The sequence below is a fragment of the Centropristis striata genome, chromosome 14 (genome assembly GCF_030273125.1).
Source record: "Centropristis striata isolate RG_2023a ecotype Rhode Island chromosome 14, C.striata_1.0, whole genome shotgun sequence".
In the NCBI taxonomy this organism is placed as follows: Eukaryota; Metazoa; Chordata; class Actinopteri; order Perciformes; family Serranidae; genus Centropristis; species Centropristis striata.
Window position 1 is genome coordinate 19,985,598 of NC_081530.1, and position 25,868 is coordinate 20,011,465.

The window sequence follows — 25,868 nt, forward strand, 5'->3', positions numbered from 1 at the left end:
GGGAACTTCAGAATATCAAAAATGTAGATGAGAGGGATGTTCTGGAACAAATATAGAAATGATTGCTCCAAGTTTGTAGGAACGGGACCAAAAAATGGTTTGAACACCATTAAAAATGACAGAAAATCGATGCAAATAGACGCAAACGGGCGTGACTTAAATGGATACATTTGTCTGGATCGACAAAATCCGGGAAAGAATAGAAATAATTTTGTTTCAAAGATTGACGGTTTAGAAGATACAGAATAAAATGTTATAGCTCCATCATCTGTCCAAGTTGTACAAGATTCAACACTGCACTCCTTCAGATCCTCAGCAACGCACCCACCAAATGCGAAGAAGAATGCATGAACAGTTCTTGAAATATGCAAAGGACACACACACACACACACCGACACACACAAACACACACACACACACACACACACAAAGATTCCTTGCTTTATAGTTAAATACACACGAGTAATCAGATTGCATACTGTGTCTCCAACTAAACCCCATTTGAAAAGAGTAGAGCAGACACACAGTACGACCGAGTAAAGCTTGTTTGTGAAATTGCCACTGTGACAGAGTTTAAACCTCACAGCATTCTGGGTTGTTGTCCTCATGTTTTTTTTTCTTTGAAATCTCCAACATGAACATCTAACTGCATGCGCCTGAGGTTTTCCTCCCCATATCAAAACCTTTTACAGCCATCTGTAGGGTGCTAAAAGCATCTCGTGATCAAATGCCTCAGTCAATCCATCATCAGTGATTTGCACATGAGGCTACAAAACGCCTGAAGGCTTTTCTGGTTGTAAAATGAGGTGTACATACATTTGATCAAATCCCCCTACAAGCTTCTCCGAGCGATCTGATTGGTTCCTGTGCCGCTCGGCCACATTGACACGACCCCTCGCTCGATAGGCTGAGACCTCCAGGGACATGACCTTTGAGCTCTGTGCTTGCCGTTGTGGTTGTTTGATACAAGGTGTCAGGGAGGACTTAAGGTCAAGACAGATGACCTTTCCCCTTTAACCCGTCGGGATCAGGAAGTCAACCGTAGGGCATTAGGCTATTGGAATGGAAGCAGTGTGTGTGTGTCTGCTTAGGGTCATTTATGGTAATATAAAGTATGCATGATTAAAATGTAGTGGTGCAGAAATAACCTGCATTTTTTACGGCTGTTTACTGCTGCTGTGCTGATCAGGGTTTATTGACCATTTCCAGTTAAACATGTCAATTACTGTGGCCAGAAAGAGCTACTTTTTTAAAATCAAAATTAAACAAAAACCTATCTTGGTTGTCCATGCCCTCACCAATACTAATCACTGTTGAAAATAAATCCCTTTTATCATGTGACAACACTATGGTAAAGGCTGAGTTAGGTTTAGGGTAAGATCATGGTTTGAGTTAAAAAACAACAACTATTTGTTGAGTTTTACGGTAGCTTCATTGGCATCATTAGAATGAAAATCAGTTAATTTGGGGTTGGGGTACATTTATGGTGATACTCATCTTTCCATATATTAACCAGCCTTCTTTTTTAATGATACATACACAGGTTAATCAGTTGGTAAAAGACTGGGAATAGAAATGAGAAGACCGAATGTGTAGGATTTTGGTGGATTTATCATCAGAAATTCAATATATTATTCATTTCATTTGTATTTCATCACCTGAAACTACGAATTGTTGTGTTTTTGTTGGCTTAGAATGAACTGTCCACGTCTACATAAGAAACTGGTCCATTTTCTTAAAGCCTACCATGTTTCTACAGTAGCCCAGAATTGACAAACCAAACACTGGCTCTAAAGATGTGTTCTCATGTTACCTGAAGGCCTCCGTAGGTTCTCATACATGCTTTGAAAGGGAGGGATGATTTGATGTGTATTCAGTTGTCTGCAACCTCATGGCTCTTATTTTAAAGTATAAAACTCTACTGAAAAACTCTGTTTCACCCACTAGCTAATGTTCTCTTGTTGACCAAATAAGAAAAAACCTAAAGGCCTGAAGCATTAAATAAAACATGCAAATGTGAGCTACGTGTTTCTTTAACACTATTCCTTTTAAATAGCCCATAATATCGTATATGACAGAATTTTGGAAAAAAAACAACCTTGCTTTTTTAATCTCTGCTCCATTAGTCAGGGTATAATTATGAAAATGCTGTTATTGAGGTAATGTTGTATGTGTGTATATTAATGGCATGATTAGTGAGAGCTGAGTTGTCATATTGATGAACTATAATTACCTAAGGCCCCATCTGTGGATTTTATCACTCAACATGTTGCTTCTCCTGCTCGCTACACTTCTGTCCTGAGGATATGGCATTGGCTCGATTACCACACGCACGCCCACGCATTTGGAAAATGAACACATGCGTTCAGAGTCAAAAAGACACGCAGCTGTCCTCGGAATAGCACGAACATGGGTGTGTGTGTTCACGTGGGAGCGGCGTGTGAGTGCTGCATCAGAGGGATAATGTGAGTCTGTGTGAGTAGATTGGTGTAGTAATTGCACATTTATTGCATGACATACGTGTGACTTTGTAATTTTATATCAGAATTAAAAGGAGTACAAGCACAGCTAAATGACCCCAGATCCACAATTATTTATTGGGAAAAATTGGCTCCAATGTCCAATTCAGCCTCAAACAGAAAAAGTAGTTCACTACATACAAACACTCACATCTAAAAGTTCACGTCATACACATTCCCTCCTGCGGACACACAGTTTTGTTGTAACCAGACACAAATGATTACCTGCTCTCACAGCAAATTCCCAAACCCCTACTCTGACAGACGACAAACTGATAATTTAAAATGTCAAGCTGAGAAAAGACATCCTTGTTTTCCGTGGTGTTCTCTCACCACCCGGCTCTTCCAGTGAAAGCGGTGGCCGCCTCGAGCATTAGCACCCAGGGAAGTGTAGTAGCAGCGGCGGTGGCGGCCCTGTGGTTAACAGTTAGAGGAAAACAAGTAATTAGCCCTGATAATTAAATCCTCCAGTCAGCCAGTCAGCCGGCGCCATAGAACCAGTCCTGCTTTGCCGTCCATTTACATAAACAGTAGAATTGGTCCGTTCAAAAATGAGGAATTAGCAGATTAATTCTGTTCTATTATCTGCATGGCGATAAGTAAATAAACAATTGGCCGTGGAGAAATGAAATGGGATAATGGCTGGTGGAAGGGTGAGGAGGGGGAGAAAGACGGGGGTGAACAGCCAGCGGTACAAATGAGGAGCATAAGCTGGCTGCGCTCTCTCACAGGACTGGAAAGATTTTGTTAATTTGTGTATGTGTTTGTGACTAAACTGTGTTCAACTCTGCCCCTGTGTGATTGCAACTTTACTGTTTCCAGGGTGTATTCTGTATGTGTGACATATTTAGGACCACTTGGCTTTTTTGCATTCTGTATTGGTTTGTTGTTTACCCGATGGGGGGAGTCATCAGTAAGGGAAGTGCTCTTTGTCTCTCATTAGAGCAGCTCTTTGATTTCATTAATTACTGACCTACTGCTGCTGCGGTTTGGCACAATCTGGCATTCTAACCACTCACAGAGTACTGCCGCTGCTCCACTCTGCATTATTTATTTATCGCCTTGGCTTGATAATTAATAACCATGATTTCCCAAGGAGTCCTCCACGGTGTGTGTATATGTTTGTGTGGTTATCAAGAATGGATCGCTTGCTGTGGAGTTTCCACATTTCTACAGATTCTGGCTTTTCTTTTGCAGCTTTGTGTGGGTCTCCAGATTTTTTTTTTCTCCTTTTGTGTCTTTTTATCAGAGTGACTGCAGCAGGTCTCTTGTGGAGCAGCCGGCTCGATTTTGCTGATGAGCTCCCATCTGATATGAATCTAATATCACCAGCTGCACAACCAGATCATTAAAGGGTTCTCTGAAACGAGCTCAATGGCACTCTGCTACTACAGAAACTTTAGAACTTTGGAATAAAAACAGGTTGTGGCACAATGCGCGCTTAAAGAACTCTCCTACCATTTGAGGTGAATTCAACTCATGACTCACTCTCCTTTTATGTTTCTGGTCCTGTAATCTTTGCAGTCCTCATGATTTTTGACTCCTTCATCTTTATAGACCATATAAAAAGATGTATCTCCACTTCCTGCCAGAACTACCAGACTGCAAGAAATTATTTTAAAATATCTAGTTGTTATCAGGCCATGGAGTCATGATATCAAGGGTCCTGGCCATTGACCAACTCGACCCAACTGAGACGCAATCACAGCTGTCAATCATGACGTTACACCACCTTTTTATAGCATCTAATGATTAATGAAACAACAACACTTGAGCAAACACCAGTGTGACAAGATCTATCTGAAATGATCAAAACCGTCTCTGGGAAACATTTATTTGACGTGTACGTTTTTGGGGATATATTTATGATCGTTACTGCAGCCAGCCCACAGGGGGCGATCAAAACGTTTTGGCTTCACTTATGGGAAGCTGTCATGTCTTCCATCTTCTTATACAGTCTATAGATGGCACAAACTGGTCAACATCTGGAGAGCTGAACGATTATGGAAGGTTTTCTTGTTTCCATGATGCCTTCTAAAGGAAATAAGACATAAAAAAACAAGTCCAGCAGATACATTGTTTGTTATTGCCGTGCATTATAGCAAATTGTTTTTTTCATAGACTTTTTTGGTCCAATGTCATTGTTAAGGCCTTCTGGTTTCTGATCAGACACTGCTATGGTTAGGGTTTGGTTTATTTTAGGTAAAAAAACGCTCAGGTTGAGAAACAATCGTGATCATGGTTGGAAAAGAAAACAAATGGCATTTGGACAGGTCTGATGTTGCAGATCCACCCCAAACTCCTTCCTCTACAAACCGTTTGGCTCTATACGTCACACTGTTTTGTCCTTTGCTCCAGATGAACAAGATCCAAAATCTGCCCTCTGCTGGAGGGCTTAGTCTCTTCAATTTTAGGCCTTTCTTTTCTTGGGAGAACTCTCCAGATAAATATGCACAAACAAAACACTGAATCTTATCATTTCTGTTCACGTTATCCCATCCCTCATCTGTCCATTAGATCAAATCCATGTTCTCTTTCTATCCCCATTACCCTTCACTCCTCCTCCATTGTGTTTTCATGCCATTTATACTGGACTTTTGTCACAGTGGACAGGCGTTCTGTTTTTCTGGCCTATCGACTGCTACGACCAAGCCGTCTTTTCTTCTACTTCTCTCCTCTCTGTCCCTGCCTAGCAGAGCTAGTTATGGAGCCTATTGACTGATTGGCTGTCGGCCCCATCGATCCCCAAGGTCGCACTGCTGGCTATTGACGAATGGTCCCACAATGCTCTCCCTCCCTCCTTCCATCATCTTGTCCCTCCGCTTTTTACCTCTCTTGTATTTTCCTACTCCTCTACTCTCAATGCGCCCTGCTTAATCTATCACTCACCTCATTTCATCTCCTCTCCCCCCTTCTCCCTCCACTTTCCGCATTCATCCGTCTGTCCGTCTATCCATTCTTCTTTCCCTCTATCTCTACTGCGTCTGTTGCCGCTATCGCTCATCGATGCAGCAGAGATCGATGCAGAGGATAATGGGCGCTGGGCCCCGCGGGGAGCCCGGCAAAGGCTGTACGGGTCCACAGACGCGGTGCTGACACGACTCGGATGATAGGAAGAGAGAGTAAAGATGAATAGATGGTGGGTGAAGTGAGGTGGTGATGTCGCTCAAGGTAAAGCAGAGGAAGAGAGGGGAACAGGACAAGAGAAGACACAGAGAGAGAATCAAAGAGGAGAGGTAGGGTGAGAAGTGTCTGCCTGAGGGAAGCTATGAGACACATGGGGTGGCTTTTGGGAAAAAGACAAGACAGAAGGCGATGAGAAAGGAGAGAGCTGGAAGATGCCTGAAGCTGGCAGAGTGCTGACTTTATTTTGTGGGTTTTGTCACTGAATTACATAGAAGTGGTTAAAGTACCTCCAGAGCTAGAAAGCTGTGCTCAGTAAAGAACAAGCTATCCTCATTGCCTCAATGTGCTGACATGGTCAGCCACAGTAAAGCTGGGTGACATATCAATATATTACTGATATTGTAATATATTGAGGATTTATTAAGGATCATGTAGCGCTGTTATAAAGCTTAAAGGATTAGTTCACCCAAATCACAAAAAGCCATTATTCTCTCTTATGCCTGTGGGTATCTCTAGCCATTCACTCTGGCTTTATCTGCTCAGATTCTGACATAAATGTTTCTCTGAGATTTTTGCTGTCAACCCGATACAATGGAGGTGAATGGAGTGTTGTTTGTGGGGCTCAAAAGATAAAAGATTTATGTTTTGTGGATCTAATCTAATCACAAAATGCTACCAAACTGTCCTCTCAAATGTCCCTATGATTTAAAAAAAAGTGCCCTCTAAAGTGCATTTCTGGTGGACAAAATAGGATGCAATGCCTTTTAGGTTGCCCTTAAATGGATAAAATTGGATGCAGTGCCCTTAAGATTGTCCTTAAATGGAGAAAATGTGATGCAATGCCTTTTAGGTTGCCCTTAAATGGAGAAAATTGGATGCAGTGCCCTTAAGGTTGTCCTTAAGTGTAGAAAATGTGATGTAGTGCCCTTTTGGGTGCCATTAAATTAAGAAAATGACCTTAAGGTTGCCCTTAAATGGAGAAAACAAAATGCAGTGCCATTAAAGCTGCCCTTAAATGTAGAAAATGTGATGCAGTGTCCCTTATGGTGCCCTTAAATGGAGAAAACATAATGAAGTGCCCTTTAGGGTGCCCTTGAATAGAGAAATGTGACGCAGTGCACTTTAGGGTGCCTTTAAATACATAGGCTGCCCTACGTGCTACTTTCTACTTGTAGAAAACTTTTTGCATGCTGTTGCTCCAACGCCCAGAGCTGGTGCTCTCTTTTTGTTTTTTTGTCACTTCCACTTGACAGCCTGAGTCCACCGCTGAATCCAACAGTGCTTCTAATATTTACTGTCATACAAACGTGGGATTTCTTTTGTGCATTTAAATGTTTTTATGTATTCAGAAAGATTCTGTGGATCCTAAAAACGGCTTAAGCATAGAGTTAAGTGGGCTTAAAGATGAGGTTATTTCATTCTTGAATGTGAAATAATCCACTCTTACTGGCAGGCTCACCAGATGGCTAATGCATATGTATTAACCTAGTTTAACTGCAGCATTTTCAAAACATTATACTGCTGTCATGGCCGTAAGACAGAGGTTATTCGAAACGAGTTGATGTGAGACTATTAGAGGATGGAAGGCAGCCCGGCAGCCTGCCCACATGAAGCAAATGTCTTTTACATTACTGCTGGTGGAGGGAGGGGAGAGCGAGACGAGATACAAGTTTGAGGGCAAGGTAATGATGCACAATGTTTGCTGTGTATGTGTGTGTACGGTAGGCATGCAAATATCAACCTATGGTTTTAGCCCCAGGGAAACAGTCAATCATGGTACTAAGTGCTGCAGATTGAAGGGGGCAATAGAGGCACGAATAACAATCACAGGTTATCAGAGTCAAGCATGGCTCGGTGATTGGTGTGGTTTCATATAGAATCAGCCAGCAACATGGGGATCATATATATATGTGTGTTTTATATCTGTGTCCTGGTGTGTCAATAAAAAAACTAGTTTGAAAGCAGTAGAAATCTACATTTTTCTACATAATTGCTTGCTGTTGCTTTCCAAATGATAAAAAAAAGATCTCCAATACAAATACAGACTATCTGCCTGTGTTTCCTGCACGATCTGTGTTTATATCTGATAACTTTCCCCATACAAAACTTATATCACAGTATCACAGGAACCCTGCCGAGCCTGGAATAAATTGCACATAATAAACGGCTCTACATTGCTTATTTAGGGCCTGTTAATGTGTGAGGTGATTGTTTAAACCTAGGAGCAATACATATTTAGGTTCTGTCGGAATCAGCTCAGTGGGTGATTGATTAATTGATTGGCATCATCACAAGTTCACTTTGCAGTGATTAACCAGAGCAGCATGCCATGATGACAAAGAGCAGACTTTTTACAATTTGGAAAAATAGAGACACACAGCCCAATCAGGCACAATCAGGTGCTGATGTGTGAGAGAAAAAAAAGCACACCCCTCTACAGGTCTGACCCCAGGCTGAATTTAGTTTGATAATCACCAGTTGGTCATATGATTTGTGATTGGCTGCCGGCCCAGTCCATTATGAGACTGTTTGATTAGTTAAAATAAACATTTTAAACACAGGAAAGTAAGAAACTCTAAGATAAAAGATTAAAGTACATAGGGCTGGGCGATACATAGGGCTGGGCGATATGGACCAAAAGTTATATCCCGATATATTTAGGCTGAATATCGATATACGATGTTTATCCCGATATTTTTTATCGCAAAGTGAGAGCAAATGTTCAGTCAAAGCCAAATATGACATGTCACAAGTAGTTTTATTGAAACTGTTTATTTAAGTGAACATAAATACTGTATAACAACAGGAGTACATTTGTTTTAAAACCAAAGCTCCATAAAGTGCACATTTAAATTAAAAAAATTCTTAAATAAAAATAGGCCAATTTTTTTTCTGAAATAAATATATTTATATGAGCAAAGAATAATGAACATTATAAAAAATAACTAAATATGACAAACCAGCATTTATATATTAAGCAGCTTGCCTGAAGCAAGGATCAGTACAATCAGTGCAAATTTAACTATATCAATTTATGCGATATGGTCTAATTCCATATCACATTAAAAAATATATTGATACGTTTTTTTATATTGATATATTGCCCAGCCCTATAGATATGAATAGCTGCGACAGTAATAATAAGTCAGTGCTTTTGCATTTGTGTTGCAGTTGCAGCAGAGGGGTGATAAGAACAGAGTCATCAATGAAAAATGACTGCAGGAACAGCAACAGCATGTCTAAAATGATGACTTTATTACTTGATAAAAGGCTGCAGTAGCTCTGTCTGGAGCATGTTGATATAGTTTGTTAGGTAAGTCCTGAGTCGAGTCTGGCAGACCTATTACACAACCTCATGATCAATTTATATGTCCTGAATGGAACAGTTGATGTTTTCTGGGGGGAAAAAAACAAATATTACGATCGCAGCAGAAGTGCTCTGTAAGCAGGCGTGTGAGAAAGGAAAGGGTGCTGTGCCACTGCAGAAATTGTTTGGGGGGGGGACAATACATGTTTTGAAGGCATTCATGTCTCCATTATGCTGCTTTTGAAGCCTAATTTTCTGTGAAACAATGTTGTTGGTGTGTCTGCTTTTCTGTCACTAGATAGTGTGTTTTGTTTGCCTCTGCACAGCAGGATGTTTGTTTTGCAGTGCAGTATGGAAAGATAGGAGGGATAAAATGCATATTGTTGTGTCAGTGTAAGTGCCCATTTATTCCTGTAGTTCTGTGGACACTCTGAACCCCGAGGTGAGTGCAGTATGTCTGTAGGAAAGAAATGACCTTCAAGGAAAGCAATAAAACTGGAAAGATCTGTTTGAGACGTATTATAGACTTCACAGTACATGCATCAAATGTTGTTTATGGTTGTATGTACATGCTGACCTCCAGTCAGCTGTGTGTATAACAGCACCGCTGCAGGTACTTCTCCCTCTTTCAGCTGTCAGTGAATGAAAGAAAAAAGAGGGGGGCGGAAAAGAGCGACGCAGGGAAGAGGGGGTGGAGAATGAAAGAGATGAGGAGAGGTGAATGTAGAAGAAGACGACCTAATTTAATCCAAAGTGGTTCTCAAATTGAACCAGAGGGAAAACAAAGTCAGCACAAAACCTTCTGCACTTATGTAACTGCTCTGCCCCCCCCCCCCCCTCCTCGCCGCTCACTTATGAATAAGAGAGAGAAAGGAATGGACGGAGCATAGGGTAAATAGGAGAAAGGGAAAGAATGAGAAAGGTGAAGGCGGGAAAAAATAGAGGGAAGTGTGAGAACAGAAGGATAAAGAGTTGTGGCCTAGTAAGGACAGATGAGGGTGTTGTAAAGGATAAACCTGAGAAGATGACAAACCAAAACTTTAACTTCTCTTTGTCACGCATCTCTTTTCTCTCCGTGTCTTGCCATGTTTCTTCCCCGTCACACTGACATCACACTATAAGGCCCCGGCAGGCTCTATTCAAGATAGTGGTCTGAATGAGTGTTAAGTTAAATAATGCAGTTTGCAGGCTGGACTGAGGAGAGACTAAGGGAGAAGATGGAAGAACTAGTGCTTCAGTGCAAAGATACAGACTTCTATTATTTAAAAGTCCTCTGAAAGGCTTGCGAGTGAGGCATTCACAGAATTAAAACCACTGCTCGGTTGGTGTGTGGGGGAATTTAAACACACAGGCGGGGAGTTCACACACACACACACACACACACACACACACACACACGTACATGTATCCAATAAGCGCTGGCATTCAGAGTTTTGAGCCCAATCATGCATGACATATGCTGATGCAGGTGCACTTATATTGTGCATGCACACATTCGGCTTATATTAACCTGTGGAGGTGCACCATAAAGTGTTTGTGTGTCATGCATGCCGCCGCTTTACGCTCTGTGTTTTTATGACATTTGAAACAGTCTTCTGCACTCAAAAAGGTTAACGTCGGAGCTTGCCACTGCGACAAGGGAATGTAATTATGTGTTTGTGTGTGTGTGAGTGTCAGTGCGAGAGGGAAAGTTTGCCTCTCTCCTCTCTCTTTCTGCCTTCACTGACATTTTCAGTCTAGCTTTTTTCACATATACGAGCAAACGAGCGTGATATTTTTTAATTTGGAACGGACTGTAATAAAGCAACATCTTTTATTTGTTGTGCAAGATTATCTAACACTTCTCGTTTTCATGCTGCACCAATGCAACCATCCATGTGTCAGTTTCTTCTGTATGAATGACCTCCAATTCAACCCGTTTCCATCTTCTGACATATGTAACAATCTGCCTATATGCAGCTTGTATGCATTCTTTCTCCATCATGGGAAGCCCTGAACCCTGTGCGCACTTGTATTATGCAAGCACATCTAAAGCTGGCTCACTGAGCACCACACATATGCACACTCACTGTAAATTGCCTTAACACCCTTAAATAGGCCAATGCATGCCATGATATATGGATATCTCATTGCATAAGGGAGGAAATTAAAGTCACGCTTGTTACTTAATAAAAACACTGGAAATAGATATTCAAATTTGAGTGTTCAGTGGGTGCAGCAGTTGTTTTTTTTTGTTGTCCAATTCAAGGCCTATTTTTCTCAGAAAGCCTCTTTTTACTGGCCTTGTTGCCAAATGGAATAAAACATTTTTTGTCACTAAGGTGCTTTTGATTTGGAAAAAAATTAAGATTTTAAGTTGTTCACTTTCAAGTAGCAAGATTGCACTTTTTGCCAAGTCATTGTCTGACTTGTAGGACTGGGTTTGAGGGTTGAAACGTGACACTGGAGACCGTAATGCCTCCATCAGGTGGACATGGCAGATGTTTTCACTGTACAAAGCCTTTAAACTGAACATATACTGCAGTGATGTTGCTTAAAAATTAATCTAAAGTGCTGCAGGCGAGTTGTTTCATGCTATGTAGGCTCTCTGTGAATGAAGCCTCATTGGAGCTCCATATTTCTGCCTCTATTACATCTACTGATTGGGCACAAATTGTTCTTTTCAGAAGTAGATCAATTGTGTCATGTCTAATGCCTTAAATGATAAAGAGGAAAAGATGTGAATGAACTGTCAGTTCCTCTTCCTCTTGATTATTTGAGTTGACCAAAAAATGGCTGTAGATTTCACCTATTTTTTCTTCAGTGGATGTATTTATTGTGGCACCCAGCCCTGCAGACTTGGGTGGCCAATTTAGCTCTCATTAGGCTCCCTTGGCAGCGAGGCTATGCACGGAAAATAGAGAGCTGAGTCATTCCAGCATGGTGGAAACATCTTGTCTATATTTAAGTATCTCTTTCTCCATCTTCTCTCCTCTTTCGTCCATCTCTTATTTTTTTTTAATGTCTATATTTACAAGAATCTCTTTCACGAGCATGTCTGCCTGGTTGATTTCTGCCAAGGAATATTCCAGTGTTTTATTTCCAGCACTCTTGCTTTTAGTGCTGTGACTGTTCCTGAAGTGGTTTCTGCATTTGTCCCCTCGCTTACCGGTCTGTCCGTCCTCTAAATAGGTTCTGCTTGCATGGTCCACTCGTTCCTTTAAACGGCTCATCCCTTGCTAAAAACCAGGGTTAAAGTGGCTTTCCTGAACCCGAGCCAACAGTCACGGAAGAGAAGAAGGCAGTTTTGGATTTCTGTGTCCTTTAGATTACTTTTTTGCCTTTTATTAGATGGTACACCTGAAGATGGACAGGTACAACATGCAGCAAAGGACTCAGCCTTAGTACACACCCTTCTAGAGGTTTCTGTTTCATATATGTTACCTGATATGTTTGTTCATAAGTGCAAACCCAGTGTGATGAATCATAACTTTTACTTCATGCAGCATGGAGAGAATACCTCTCTCCTGAACTTACAGTTTGTCCTGTCTTATATACTATGAGGTGCTCACATTACAACATATTTACTGAACTAAAACAATAAAGAAAGTTGTAAACCAGATGCCCCAAGCTTTCCTGACACACCTGTACCTCTACTTAGGGCTGGGTGACATGGACCAAAAGTCATATCCCAATATATTTAGGCTGAATATGATATAAATCCCAATATTTTTTATCACAAATGAGAGAGCATTTAAAAAAAAAAAGTTCTTTATTTAACCAGGAAGTCCCATTAAGATTCAGAATCTCTTTTTCAAGAGAGACCTGGCCAAAATAGCAGCTCAAACCCAACAAAAGTGGCAAAAAAGATGAACATTTACAATAAAACAAGTGCAATATAACACAATATTAAAACATAATGAGCCTTTTTAGGAAAAACAAGCCATGTCTCTATCACCACAGATTTGATGGTAGCTTTAAATTCATTGATTGATATCAGACTTTCTAGTTTAAGCTTTTTCTTTAGATTGTTCCATTCCCAGGGTGCTGAGTGTGCAGTTTTTCCCAGTTCAGTTGAAACACGGTCAAAGTCTAAGCCAAAAGCCAAAGCCAGCTTTTTATTTAAGTGAATATAATTACTGTACAACAACAGGAGTACCTTTTTTTTTTTTTTTTTTTATCAAAGCTCCATAAAGTGCACATTTGAATAAAAAAATATCTTAAATAAAATTAGCCTATGATATTAAATTGGACAATCTTTTTTCTGAAATAAAAATATTTATATGGGAAAAGAATAACGAACATTACAAAAGAACCAAATATGACAAACCCGATTAAGTGCAGCATTTATATACAGGTGCATCTCAATAAATTAGAATACAAAAGTTTATTTATGCCAGTAATTCAATTCAAAAAGTGGAAATAACACATTATATAGAGCCATTACACACAGAATGAAACATTTCATGTTTAGTTTATTAAATATCTTCTAATAATAATGATTATGGCTTACACCAAGTACATGGCTTACTTAGTTGGAGCTATTTGACTTGAACTACTGGAAATGGACTTTTCCATCATATTCTAATGTATTGAGATGCACCTGTATAAAGCAGCTTGCCTGGATCAAGGATCACAGTGCAAATTTGAACTATATCAATATATGCTGTATAGTCTAATTCTATATCACATTTAAAAATATATCAATATATATTTTTACATTGATATATATCGGCCAGCCCTACCTCTACTGACCAAAACCGCAATACTGTCTCTAAAATATTAATTCACATATAACCCCACAAATATATCAGCCCATCTCTTTCAAACTCTTTTATTTCTTCCTATAGGTCAACTCTTTTCTGTGTTATGTTGCAGAAGAAGTTTGACTTTCAGCCTTGTTGCCAGTAAAGCGCTGTTCTCAGGTCTGCACCTGGAGCCACTCTGTCGTAACAATAAGACCTGACAGCGCTCCCACCGCTCTCAATATATCAATCCAGACAACCAATTACAACCTCTTACAAGACCCCACAAATGAAAATAAGTTCCTTTGGCCTCCGGTCTCTTTATCTCTCTCCTTTTCTCTGTCTTTTTGCTTTCGTCCTGTCGGCATGTTTCTTCTGTTAGTTCCCGACTTTTTTCTACCATTCCCCGTGTCTATCTGGGAAATAAAAAGGCAGGAATATCTACGCCTTGAAGCTCGGGAGCATATTGTTATAAAAACGCCCTGCAGGTGTGTATTTATTCCGTCGCAGCAGGTATCACTTTAATAGCATCTTTTTTGCTTCCGTGGGTGCCTGACTCCACCTGTCGTTCTTTTTTTTACAGTCAGTCCTCATTCTTTGCCTGAATTTTCCTTTTCCCCCTCGACCATTTTTTTTCCCCCTTAAACACACACTTTGCGTTTGCCGTCTCTCCGACTCACTCAATGACTCTTTTCTTTCATTCCCCTCAAGCACGCACAAACATGCATACACACACTCGCTTTATTCCCCCTGGAAGCGATTTGTCTTAACAGGTGGTCATTCAGATTCAAACCGGCACTGCAGGAGAGGTAGAGAGAAGGGGAAACAGGGAGGAAAATCCGAGAATTACAGAAGGATCAGATGAGGAAGATGAGGTGGGAAAGTGATGAGAAGTGATGTGGTGGGGACATAGAGGGACGTGGAAATTATGTACCATGTTATGTAGTCTGCTTGCCTCTAGTGTTGAATCCATGAAGGTTATCGCTTTCAACAACAACAGGAGTGATTTCTGTACCTGTCCACCTGTCCCCTTTGCTTTAATGCAAATTTAGCCTTGCAAGCTCGTCTTTTTGGGTAAAATTCATTGCTGATGTTGGAACCTTGACTGCGTCGCTGCACTTTTCAGTTCTTAGCCTTCCTTTTTTCGTCTCCCCGAGAAGCCAGCCACGGAAAATCTTCATTTTGAAGGTAAAAAGGAGGAATTATGACCATAGAACACCTGTTCTCACATCTGTACACTCGCTCCTACTGCAAGAAGAAATGGATTTGAGGATTCAACCATACCAATATAAAGCTGTGAGAGGATTAGCACCTTTTTTTTATACACATCATCTACCCACTGTATACACCTCCTAATGCACAAGCCAAAAACCAAGCCTTAGTCCTGTATCACAGCCCACCTTGTTGGCTGGCTCAGAAAGAGCTTACATGCACGTAGGATCATATTTCATTATATTCCCTCGCGTTTTTTTTAATCTCTTTTTTTCCAAACTGGAGCAAACACAACTAGCCATAGGAAAGCAACATCAGAGAGAAGAATGGCACATTTATTCGCTTTAAAATCAACTGAAATGGACACATCACATGCATGAATGTACAATGCTGCACATGGTAAAATAAATCTTCCTGCATCCTGGTTCCAATTACTTAAATGTCAAGATGTGTTGCTTTTCATTCTGCGTCTATCATTATAAATAGAATATTTTTGTTTTTTGCCTATTGGTGACACAAAACAAACAATTTGAATACTTTCCCTTTGTCCGTGGGAACTCATGATGATTTTTACCACTTTCCCATATTCAGTAATGGAAAAAAATATTAGACCATTGTTTGATAATAACCAAAATCATTATCAAGCAAACCATGGAAAATGGCTAGATATCAGCTCTTAAATTAAACTCAAATGAGCTATTTTTGTTGGTATCATTATATTTGTCCAAACAAATGTACCTTTAGTTGTACCAGGCATTAAAATGAACAAGAAATTGAAGAAAACAAGGTTGGTCTAATATTTTTTTCCATGACTGCATAGTACATAAGGGTTATTCATTTACAAATTAAAACGAGCCAGATTTTTTTCAAAAAATGTGAAGAGCAGAATGCATCAAATTCATTGATTGATTGATTGAATATATTTACTTAAATTGTTTCCCAGTTTAATCATTAAATATTATGTTGTGGTACCATAATACATAGAATATAGGTCGCAAAGGATTTTTAAAACATTCACTATTAGATTTCTCAACTTTTGTCCCAACTTTTTGGGATTTTGTGGTTGTAGTAAGGAATAGCAGTGTTTATTGTTTCACTTTTGAAATAAGAAGAAAAGCATTTTGTCATATATCTGACCACAGTGCATAAACAGAATAAACAAAACACTTTATATGTAGTTCACATATTTTCTCATTTATCAGATTTATGCTTCTGGGCCTGATGTGACCTGCGAGTCGCCAATTGAATAAGCAAGTTATAGACTAACAATTAATAAAACAAAACTCTATTATACTTGTTACTGCTCTGCAGCTTATTTTAGTGCATGGCACAGATAAGAGACACATGCGCCGTACCAGGTTAGCATTTAACCGTTCACCCCATTGTCATGCATCATGTAGGTAATTGCATGGCGGGTTTTAGAGAGCAGACTGGCCAGTCTCTTTACAGTATGTCACATTACCGAAGTTGAAAGTTTAATGACTCTGTTAAAAGGAGAGCCCTGTTTGAAGTTAATGTGCTCGGCTGTTAGAACTGCCATTATGGTACCACTGGCTGGCTCTGTGTGTGTGTGTGTGTGTGTGTGTGTGTGTGTGTCTGTGTGTGTGTGTGTGTGTGTGTGTGTGTGTGTGTGTATGTGTGTGTGTGTGTGTGTGTGTCTGTGTGTGTCTGTGTGTGTGTGTCTGGGACAAAGAGTTCCCTGACACCATTTGTCTCAGAAGGTGGTGTGTGTTTGTTTGTTCCTGATTTGTGTGTGTGTCTGTTTATACACAGCATTTATCTTTTTATGTGCCTGTTTGTGCTTTTATGTGACACTTCATATCCCCATCCATTTATCCTTTTTTATCTGTCCTGCAGAAGCATTACTGTATTGCTTCTGTTCAACTATATATTATCTTCCCTCCCACGTCCTTTCAGCAGCGGGGTGGTGTAGCAAACAGGAAGATCATTTTTCATATGAAGTGCTTCGATTCAGGCCCCTCCAAGTCCCATGTTCCCACCCTGCTCTAGTGTCCTCCAGCAAACTGTAAATCCCAGCCAACCTCGAGGGTGCTTCTGCTTCAATATTTCAATTCAGTGGGAAAGTGAAGAACTGGTCTCCCTCCTTGGGGATCAACAAACTACCTCTGCAAACTGCTACAGGTGTACATACCTGTGTTTTTCATTTACATTCACTATGTACTATTTAAAAACTATTCTAAATCCTCCTCTTAGCTTTTGGATAGAATTCACTCCATCATCTGTCAGGGCCATTGACTTATTCTGTAGCTACTTTATATACAGATACATTTCTATACATCACAGATGTTTTACGTATTTTGGGGACAGGTCCAAGTCTCAAGCCAGTAACACATACAAAAAGTCTCAAGACAGGTCCCCGGTTATTCAGACAAGTCCAGCCAAATCTTAAGCCATGAAGACAAGTTCTAGTAAGGACTCAAGTAACATAGACAAGTCCTGAGTCATTTGGACAAGTTCTTATCAGGAATCAAATCACATAGAAAAGTCCAAGTCAATACCAAAGAGAACTCAAAGAGTCTTAATACAAGATTCAGGTTATTCACACAATTCTAAGTCTTAATTCATGAAGACAAATTCTTATCAGGATTCAAATCACATAGCAAAGTCCAAGTCAAGTCCTGAGGCCTTTGGACAAGTCCTAATCAGGACTAAACCATATTGCCAAGTCACAGTCAGGATTCAAATCACATAGACACGTTCAATTCAAGTCCTAAGACATTTGGGCAGGTCCTAATCTGGACTCATTGGCATGGACAAGTCCAGGTTAAGTCTCAAGTCATTAAGACAAGTCCTAGTCAGGAATCAAGTCACATAGTCATGTCTTAAGTCATTTCGACATAATGAGGATTTATTCACATAGACAAGTCTAGACAAGAGAAGTTCTAGTCAGGACTCAAGTCACATGGTCAAGTCTTAAGGCTGCCATAGTGTGTTTTAGCTTGCCGAGGCAGATCGAAGTAATGTCTCAAGTCATTAAGACAAGTCAAAATCAAGTCTGTAGCCCGTGACAGCAAGTCAAAAGTCAAGCATCAAGTCCTAGAGGCAAGTCCAGGTCAAGTTTGCTCAGGGGGAAAAAGTTATGTCACATTAGTAGCAAACTGCAAGTCATTATGCAAGTTCATCAGGTCTTTATAAAGCTGTGATAATAGCGTTTGTTCCATAGGTGCGATCAAGTCCTTCTAAAGTATCAAATATTCTTGGAGTATGGCTATCTGAGGGTTTCACGTTTTTCAACTCTTTAAGGAGTCAAGTCAAATCTCTAGCTCTGTTATAGCTTGTATTTCCTTTCTCACGTCTCCCATCTTATCTTCAGCCTGTTTGAAGTCTCAGTTTTTCCTCCGATCTCCTGCTGTGTAAGAAGGATAATGGCTGGACAATAGTTGTCCCAGCGGAGCATCAGTGGCCTGTATTTATCCCCGTCTCGGTGCCCTCCCTTCGGGCAGGTTGATCTTCCTGAGCCCCGGGTTCTGCCGCGGTGTGGGCTGCGTGATCATTGGCCCAGCAGGTCGCAGCGAGGACAGCCAGCATTACAGCTGATCCTTGCCATGAAGCTATAGAACATCACCAAGACGAATTATGAAATGAGCCCGTCTCACTGGGGGGGATTTAAATCGTCTGTGTTTGTAGGAGTATTCTTGTTGTATATTCATGAGCTGTTCCAGCAGAGGCACATTTCTTTGTCTGTGACAGAACGTCCTACACTATTTATACACATCATTGTTTATTAGGCATGTAGAGCATTGCGTTGCATTCCTGTTTGTTCTCTCTGCACTTTTTCTTTCTCTCCATTCCGATCAAATACTTGGCCTTGGAAGTCTGCCTTTACTCTCAGTTCAAGAGTTGCACACACACACTTAATTCGAGCAGAAAGAATGAGAACTCTTAACACTGAAGCCCTTGAAATTGGACTCTCTGTCTTCTTGTTGCCGTCCACCTACTATCCAGGAAAAAAATAGCAGTGTAAAAGCTGGCTGCACTTAACAAAGGTAAGTTTTTCCATGTTTTTCAACCCGAGCGCTATTGGTGCACCAAAACCTCCCTCTCTTTCTTTGGAACACTTGAGCTGAGTGCTGTAGTTTATGTCTCTCCTTCAGCAGTTTCTTCCCTCGGTGCTCGCTTTGTATCTCATCCTTGTGTATCAATAAGGCTGAACAACACAATTAATACATCGCACAAACCAGAGAAAGATGAAAGCGTCGAGGAGGCGAGGGAGGAAGAAATGAACGCTGACACTTAAGATACACTCATCACTGCAAAACAAAACAAGAAAGCAACTAGAAAAAAGATCCTCCACCTCCGACACCCTCACACACTTAGTCACACAGTCAAACACAGCAACAACACACATGATATTAAAATCTGCAACTTTAAGTCTTCCCATAATGCATTCTGCAGCCTGAAAACCTCCATAAAGGTCTCATCTCTGAGAGAAAAACGCGCATTAAGTTTTCCACTTGAAAGTGGAAGAGCAACACAGCAAAACACCTTTTAGTGTTGCTGTTGTGTGCAAGTTTTTGAACAGCTCTCATCGAAAAATGTGTGTCCCAGAACTTAAGAGTTTGCTCACATGAAAAGGTTTGAATTTAAAGCCAGACATTGAGTTAACCTTTTCTTCATTACTGGGGCAGATTTTGTGCTTTCATGTAGTTTTTTAACAACTTTTAAATAAAGTTTTCTGTAGTCTAATCTTTTAGACTTTCTGATAAAAACTCTTTGATACGTCTCTGGTTCTCTCTCATGTCTTTTCATTTTTAATTTGACATCAAGACACAACTAGATGTTCAATTCTTATGCAAGGTATCTCTCTGTACTTAAGCTCTCCGTGTCATAAAGCAGACTCTGCTCCGTTACTCTTTGTGGTCCATCTGTTGTCTTGCTGGGACTGTGTTTTATCTATCGGTCTATAAGCCTCGTCTTGTGTGTCCTAAATAGGGCAAACGGACAAAAACAGCCCAAAATTGGCACACAGATCCACATTGTCGCTATAATGATGGGCAATTATTTATGAAACAACCTTTTGAAATTGGTGTTTAGCCGCTAATGTGTCACGGCTATTAGTCGGAGCCATGGGTAGCAGAAAGGGATAGCTTTTATTTCTTTGTCACATGTTATTTCTCTAACTTTTCCCCTCTTTTACTGACCCTTGCTTTGCCTGCTTTGGTTTCCTTTTCTTAACTTTTTTTGTCTCTCTTTTTCTGTCTCTCGCTGTTATCTGTCTCTCTCTGTATTTCTCTCTCCCTGCTGCCCCCAAAGGCCCATTAGGCTGTCTAACTAGGCTGTGATTACAGGACTTATGTGTTCAGTGTGTGATCATAGTGCCAACTTTGTCCTCTGAGTCTCTCTCTGACTGACTGACTGCTCACTAAGGCACACTGATCCCTCTGTGTATTGCCCGGAGTATTCATTTATTTGCACTTCATGTGCTCCTTTCTCTCTTCCTTTTCTTTTTTTCCCTTGTCTCTCTTGCCGACTTTTTTTTTTGTCTTTCTTTCTTTCAAGTCGGCTCTCTTTTTTTTTTTGCTCCTCTTTACCCTCCTCTGCTGATTATTTTCTCTCTTCGCCTCCCGCCTCAGCCTTTCTCAGTGACTCTCCACCACCCTTGGCCTCTCCCACTCTAATCTTCTCCAAATGCCTCTATGTTATCAGCTAACCACAGAACCATGCTTTGGGCGCCCGACAGTGTTAACCCAAAAAATAATAAAGTTAAGTGTTTAGCAAAGGGTCTCTCATGGTCCACCGAGGCTTCCCCACTCTCAAGCCAAGGCGCAAGCGTCTCATTTTCAAGCAAAAAAAAAAGAAAAAAACTATTCACTCTCATTGGCCTCTAAGGGTTTTGCTATCCAAACTGTGACACTGAAGAGCAAGCCTTTTTTTATGAATCTCAAATAGTGTTTATGTAACCTTGTAATAATATTCTTCCCCTGAGTGGATGGAGTCATGGCCGTGGGATGAAAGAAGAAAAAAAAAGATGAAGCACAACACATCTGAGAAAATAGTTTTCTTGGGTTATTTTTGCTGCACATAATATGCAGGTTTGTTTGAAAAAGTTTAGCCGATGTATCGACAGGTTTGTCCCGACACACTCTGAAACTGTGAAACATCAAAAAACCTCTTTCCCTTTTGGTACATCAGCACATCTTGGTGTCAGAGTCCAGAGCCTCCCTGTCGAGCATGAGTCAGTAAGATTACAGGTTCTGAGTGGCCACATTTTGCGAGGCCTACAGCGTGAGTCACACTGCGTAGGTTTCTACTCTTCGCTCACCAGGACATCCATGTGCCCAGTTGTTAGTGTCAATATGGGCAAATATTTGTCACATAGCAGTGGGTATCAGATCAAAGACTTTTCAAAAGGAGAAATGGTTACTTGTCAAGCAGTCTACTTCCCACTCCAGACTGTGTCACGCAGGTTATTTTTGATAGCCCTTACAAAGCTCCTTAAATGGCTGAAAGTCAAAGCACGCAGAAAACAAAAGTTAAAGCCAAGTAACACAGTGAAGAGTGAAGGTAACACTTCTCAAGGGTGAAAAATAGCAGCCTTTGTACAGGGTGTTCCTCAAAAGGCTGAAAATAATGGTTTTGTCTGGTTGTCAGACTCGTACTGCTGCAAGGCTGAAGGTGTTGGGAACATTGCAAATATGTGTGTGTGTGTGTGTGTGGGCGTGTGGGGAGGGGGGTCTTTTTAAGCAGACGAGCTTAAAGCATGGGTAACTTTAATGTCAGCAAAATCCTTTGAAATTGAGGCGGTAATGCAGCGCGCCATATGTCGCTACAGATGTTGATATTACATTATAGATTAAGATAAATGTGCCGATGATGGCTCGCATGCACGCCTGCTGCATATTACCGAGTTATTCTCACTCTGACTGCTCAGAGACGTCAGGACTACTGAACTGTGGTTTCTCCGTTGCTATGCCAACCTTGATTTGAACCGGGTGCTAAAGTGCTCGTCGATGCCTCTCACTGTAATCACTGAAACGTTTCAGTGGGGGACGCAGTCAGAGCCTGTCGTCAAGTACAGGTATTAAAACAATTACATACCTGCAACTGTTTTATTGATTTATTTGCTGAATATTTCCTAAAGTATTCACTCTTTTTTGTTGATTTGTCAGAAAATTATGAGAATTATGTGTTATCTGACCAAGATTTCAAACCCTAAAGATACTCAGTAGATGGCTATACTGTAAGTGACAAACTGAAGCATAAAACCTTCACATTTTGCTTAAAAATGAAATATAATTAATAGATTTTTAAGTTACAATTAACATGTTTATTGACTATGCAATCAACAATTTCAGCTTTTTTTATTCTCCAATAATCTTTTTTTTTTTTTTTCAATTTTTTTTAACAAGAAATTTTGGCTTTGTGGATTTATGATTGTGATTGAAATTTTATTTGATTTATTAATTATTTTCTGACCGTATAGACTTTTTTAATAGTTTTTTAATCTATAACTATAGTTAAAAAAATGTCAAAACAAAAACAAAACATTAATTATTTAGTATACTATTTATGTATTTGTATACTTTAGAATACTAATTAGTATACTAAATGATAATTGTAATTAAAAAAAATATGGTTAGATTACTAATTATCTGCCGTTAGTTTGTTATGTACACTGTAAGATAGAGAATGTTTTATCAAAAATATACATAAATGATGAAAAAGTAAAGCTACTAATTATGTATTTTTTCCCCTTGAGACATAACTATTTACTATATTTAGAGTACAGTACGTACAGTATGAGTAGCCTAAAAGAAATACTCAAGTAAAGAACTTACAAGTTGTATTTAAAGTCAGTGATAGAGTAAATGTAGTTCTGTTCTTCCCCAGGTTATTGTGGTAAGCCCACTTAAAAAAATAAACAAGAAATAACTCTTTGTGTTTCTCTCCAGAAACTTCCCCTCCCTGTGTGTCCTTTGTTTGAACAGCTAAAGCTACATAAGCAGTAATGCCCTGAGGTTTCTGTGAGCTTCACACCGCCTTAGTCCTTGTGTAGCTGTCCGTGGTCCTGAAACAGCCTCAGCTCCCGCTCTCAGTCTATGGTGCTGAAAGGAAAACACCGACCTTTAAGTACAGTGTTTTCTCTGCTAACTGATAGTACTCTTTGTCTCGCGGCTTGTTTTGAAACCTTTGTGGCTGCGCTGAAGCCGGCGGATGATGGAAAGCTCTTTGTCCGGCTTAAGTCCTCAACAGATGGTATTAATGCACTTATCAAAAAGATACGTTCACCCTCGCCAGAGATTTTGACAGGCCTGCCTCAGTGTTAATGGCTTTCTCTCACATTTCCAAATGTAACATGTCATGATGCACTTACATTGTTAGGCTTGTAAATTTAAGACCACTCTTACTTCGGGAGTAAGTCTTAAACATGGCTCGTTGACATGCACTCTTGACAAACTCATCTATCCTGACAAGATGAAATGAATGCAAACAGACTCTGTTATCTCTCCTAAATTGACCTCTATGCTTCTGTTTGTTTTCCTCCTTTATTTCCTGCAGTGGTGCTGCTGAATTCTAAAGAGACTCAGGCGGAGCTGGGCTGGACGTCCTATCCCCCCAATGGAGTAAGTGTGCTGACTTGCATTTTTCATAGTCTGCATGTTTGTTTATTTGTTCGTACATGTGCTTGGTCACTCGATCTGCTCCACAACACAGGTGCTTGTTAATCATCTGGCCCAGAGTACTACAGGTACATCTTAAAAAATTAGAATATCGTGAAAAAGGTCAATATTTTTTGTCAATTATTTCAGAAAGTGAAACTCATATAGATTCATTACACAGAGTGAAATATTTCAAGCCTGTTTTTCTTATAATTTTGATGATTCTGGCTTAGAGATAATGAAAACCCAAAACTCAGTGTCTCAGAAAATTAGAAAATGACATAATATCAATTAAAAAAAGGATATTTTAAACACAAATGTCATGCTTCTGAAAAGTTTGTTCATTTCTATACATCAATACTTGGTTGGGCTCCTTTTGCATGAATTAATGGAGGAGATCAGCCTAAGGCACCATGTTGCTTTGATAGCGTCCTTCAGGTCATCTGCGTCTGGTGTCTCTCACCTTCCTCTTGACAACAGCCCATAGACTCCTATGGGGTTTAGGTCAGCCCAGTTTGCTGGCCAGTCCAGCCCAGTAACACCATGGTCATTGAACCAGCTTTTGGTACCTTTGCCAGTGTGGGCAGGTGCCACGTCCTGCTGGAAAATGAAATCAGCATCTCCGAAGAGCTTGTGGAAGCATGAAGAGCTCTAAAATGTCCTGCTAGATGGCTGCGTTGACTGTGGACTTCAGAAAACACAGAGGACCAACACCAGCAGAGGACATGGCCCCAAACCACCACTGACTGTGGACTCACATATTGAACTCTTTCACAATATTCAAATTTTCTGAGACACTGAGCTTTGGGTTTTCATTATCTCTAAGCCAGAATCATCAAAATTACGAGAAAAACTTAAAAATTTTGCTCTGTGTAATGAATCTATATAATGTATGAGTTTCACTTTCTGAAATATTAAAAAATATTGGACTTTTTCATGATATTCTCATTTTTTGAGATGTACCTGTAAACCCCTCTTCATTCCTCCCCTTCATGCTGTTTCTACTTTCTTTTTACTTGTCATTTCCTTTACTTTCTTACACCTTGCGTCCTCTTCTCTCCCAGTCCGGAGCTCATCATTATCATTAATCGATGGTGCTTATGCAGGCTAGGATACTGCAGTGTCCAGAGCAGCCACACAGATATGCTGCCACAGATAAATGGTCCCCCTCCGTATCGATCGCCTCGGCTTGTAAAAACCTTAGCGCTAAGTTATGACTGCAAGACAAAGGCAGGAGCCCCTTTTTAAAGAATCTGCCACAGCCGAAGCAGTTTGTCACCCACTTCCCACCTGGAGGTTAGCCTCTCCTTTGGCTCAAGCTGTCTATTATATAAACAGCATTGTACACATGTATGTTCTTTTTAGTGTGAGTCACTGTCAGCAAGAGGAGGCTGTTGGACCACATGCAAAGCTAAAGCTGAGATTAATGGACTTACGTGACCCAGCTACCGTCCCAAGTTGAACTGAGAGAGAACACACTGCAGCCACTTTGATTTAGTCACCTTGGCAGTAGTGCAGTTTATCACATTACCATCACAGATAATCTATTTCCACTGTCTGGTTTGCTTTGTGTGAGTGTATGCTTGTGTATGTCAGACACGGTGAGAGATCCATATTCAGTGCTCGCTTTGCTTTAGTTCTTGTCAAGTTAGAGTCATTCTCAGTATTTATTATACTGTCACTGAGCTCTAATCACTCCTTCACTGGACGAATTATATGTCGGTTCAAGTTTTTCTCACTTACTTTATACTGTAAATGTTCTCATTAAAAATGCCTGCCTCTATAGGGCGCCACAGGAGTTTGTAAACCTGGAAGTAAGTTAGCATTTTAAACTCAATACGGGTTTTTAATTGGGTTGGTGGTTAGATGCCTGAAATAAAGTCTGTGGTTAACACAAGATGAAGAGAGTTCATGTTTTGTTGTATGACATACAGTCATGGAATAAATGATTAGACCACCCTTGTTTTGTTCAGTTTATTGTTCATTTTAAGCCATTTTCCATGCTTTTCTTTATATTAACCAAAATTATTATCAAGAAAACCATGGAAAATGTCTGGATATCAGCTCTTAAATTAAACTCTTATGAGCTATTTTTGTTTTTTATCATTATATTTGTCCAAACAAATGCACCTTTAGTTGTACCAGGCATTAAAATGAAATTGAAGAAAAAGTAAATACATGGCTGTATGTTGTGAATTTGTATGCTTTTACATGTCCTTAAAAAGGTGGTTGCTAACCAGTGACCTAATGAGACTACAGTGGTTGTCAGGGACATTATCGTCATCACGCCAGACATGGCGGAGAACTCTATCACTAGTCCGCCTCGCAGCCTCTAGTCATGTTTTTCAGTGCTGTTGCA

The 25,868-nt window shown here is 40.1% G+C and overlaps 1 protein-coding gene across 2 annotated transcripts in view; it reads left to right on the forward strand.

Moving 5' to 3' along the window:
• The window catches only part of LOC131984326 (ephrin type-A receptor 7-like), a 179,329-nt gene that overhangs the window by 21,453 nt on the left and 132,008 nt on the right, over positions 1-25,868 (forward strand). For both annotated transcript variants that reach the window (XM_059349184.1, XM_059349185.1), the window contains exon 2: positions 23,409-23,473. In XM_059349184.1, coding sequence (XP_059205167.1) covers positions 23,409-23,473 — 65 coding nt within the window. The remainder of the gene's footprint in view (positions 1-23,408; positions 23,474-25,868) is intronic.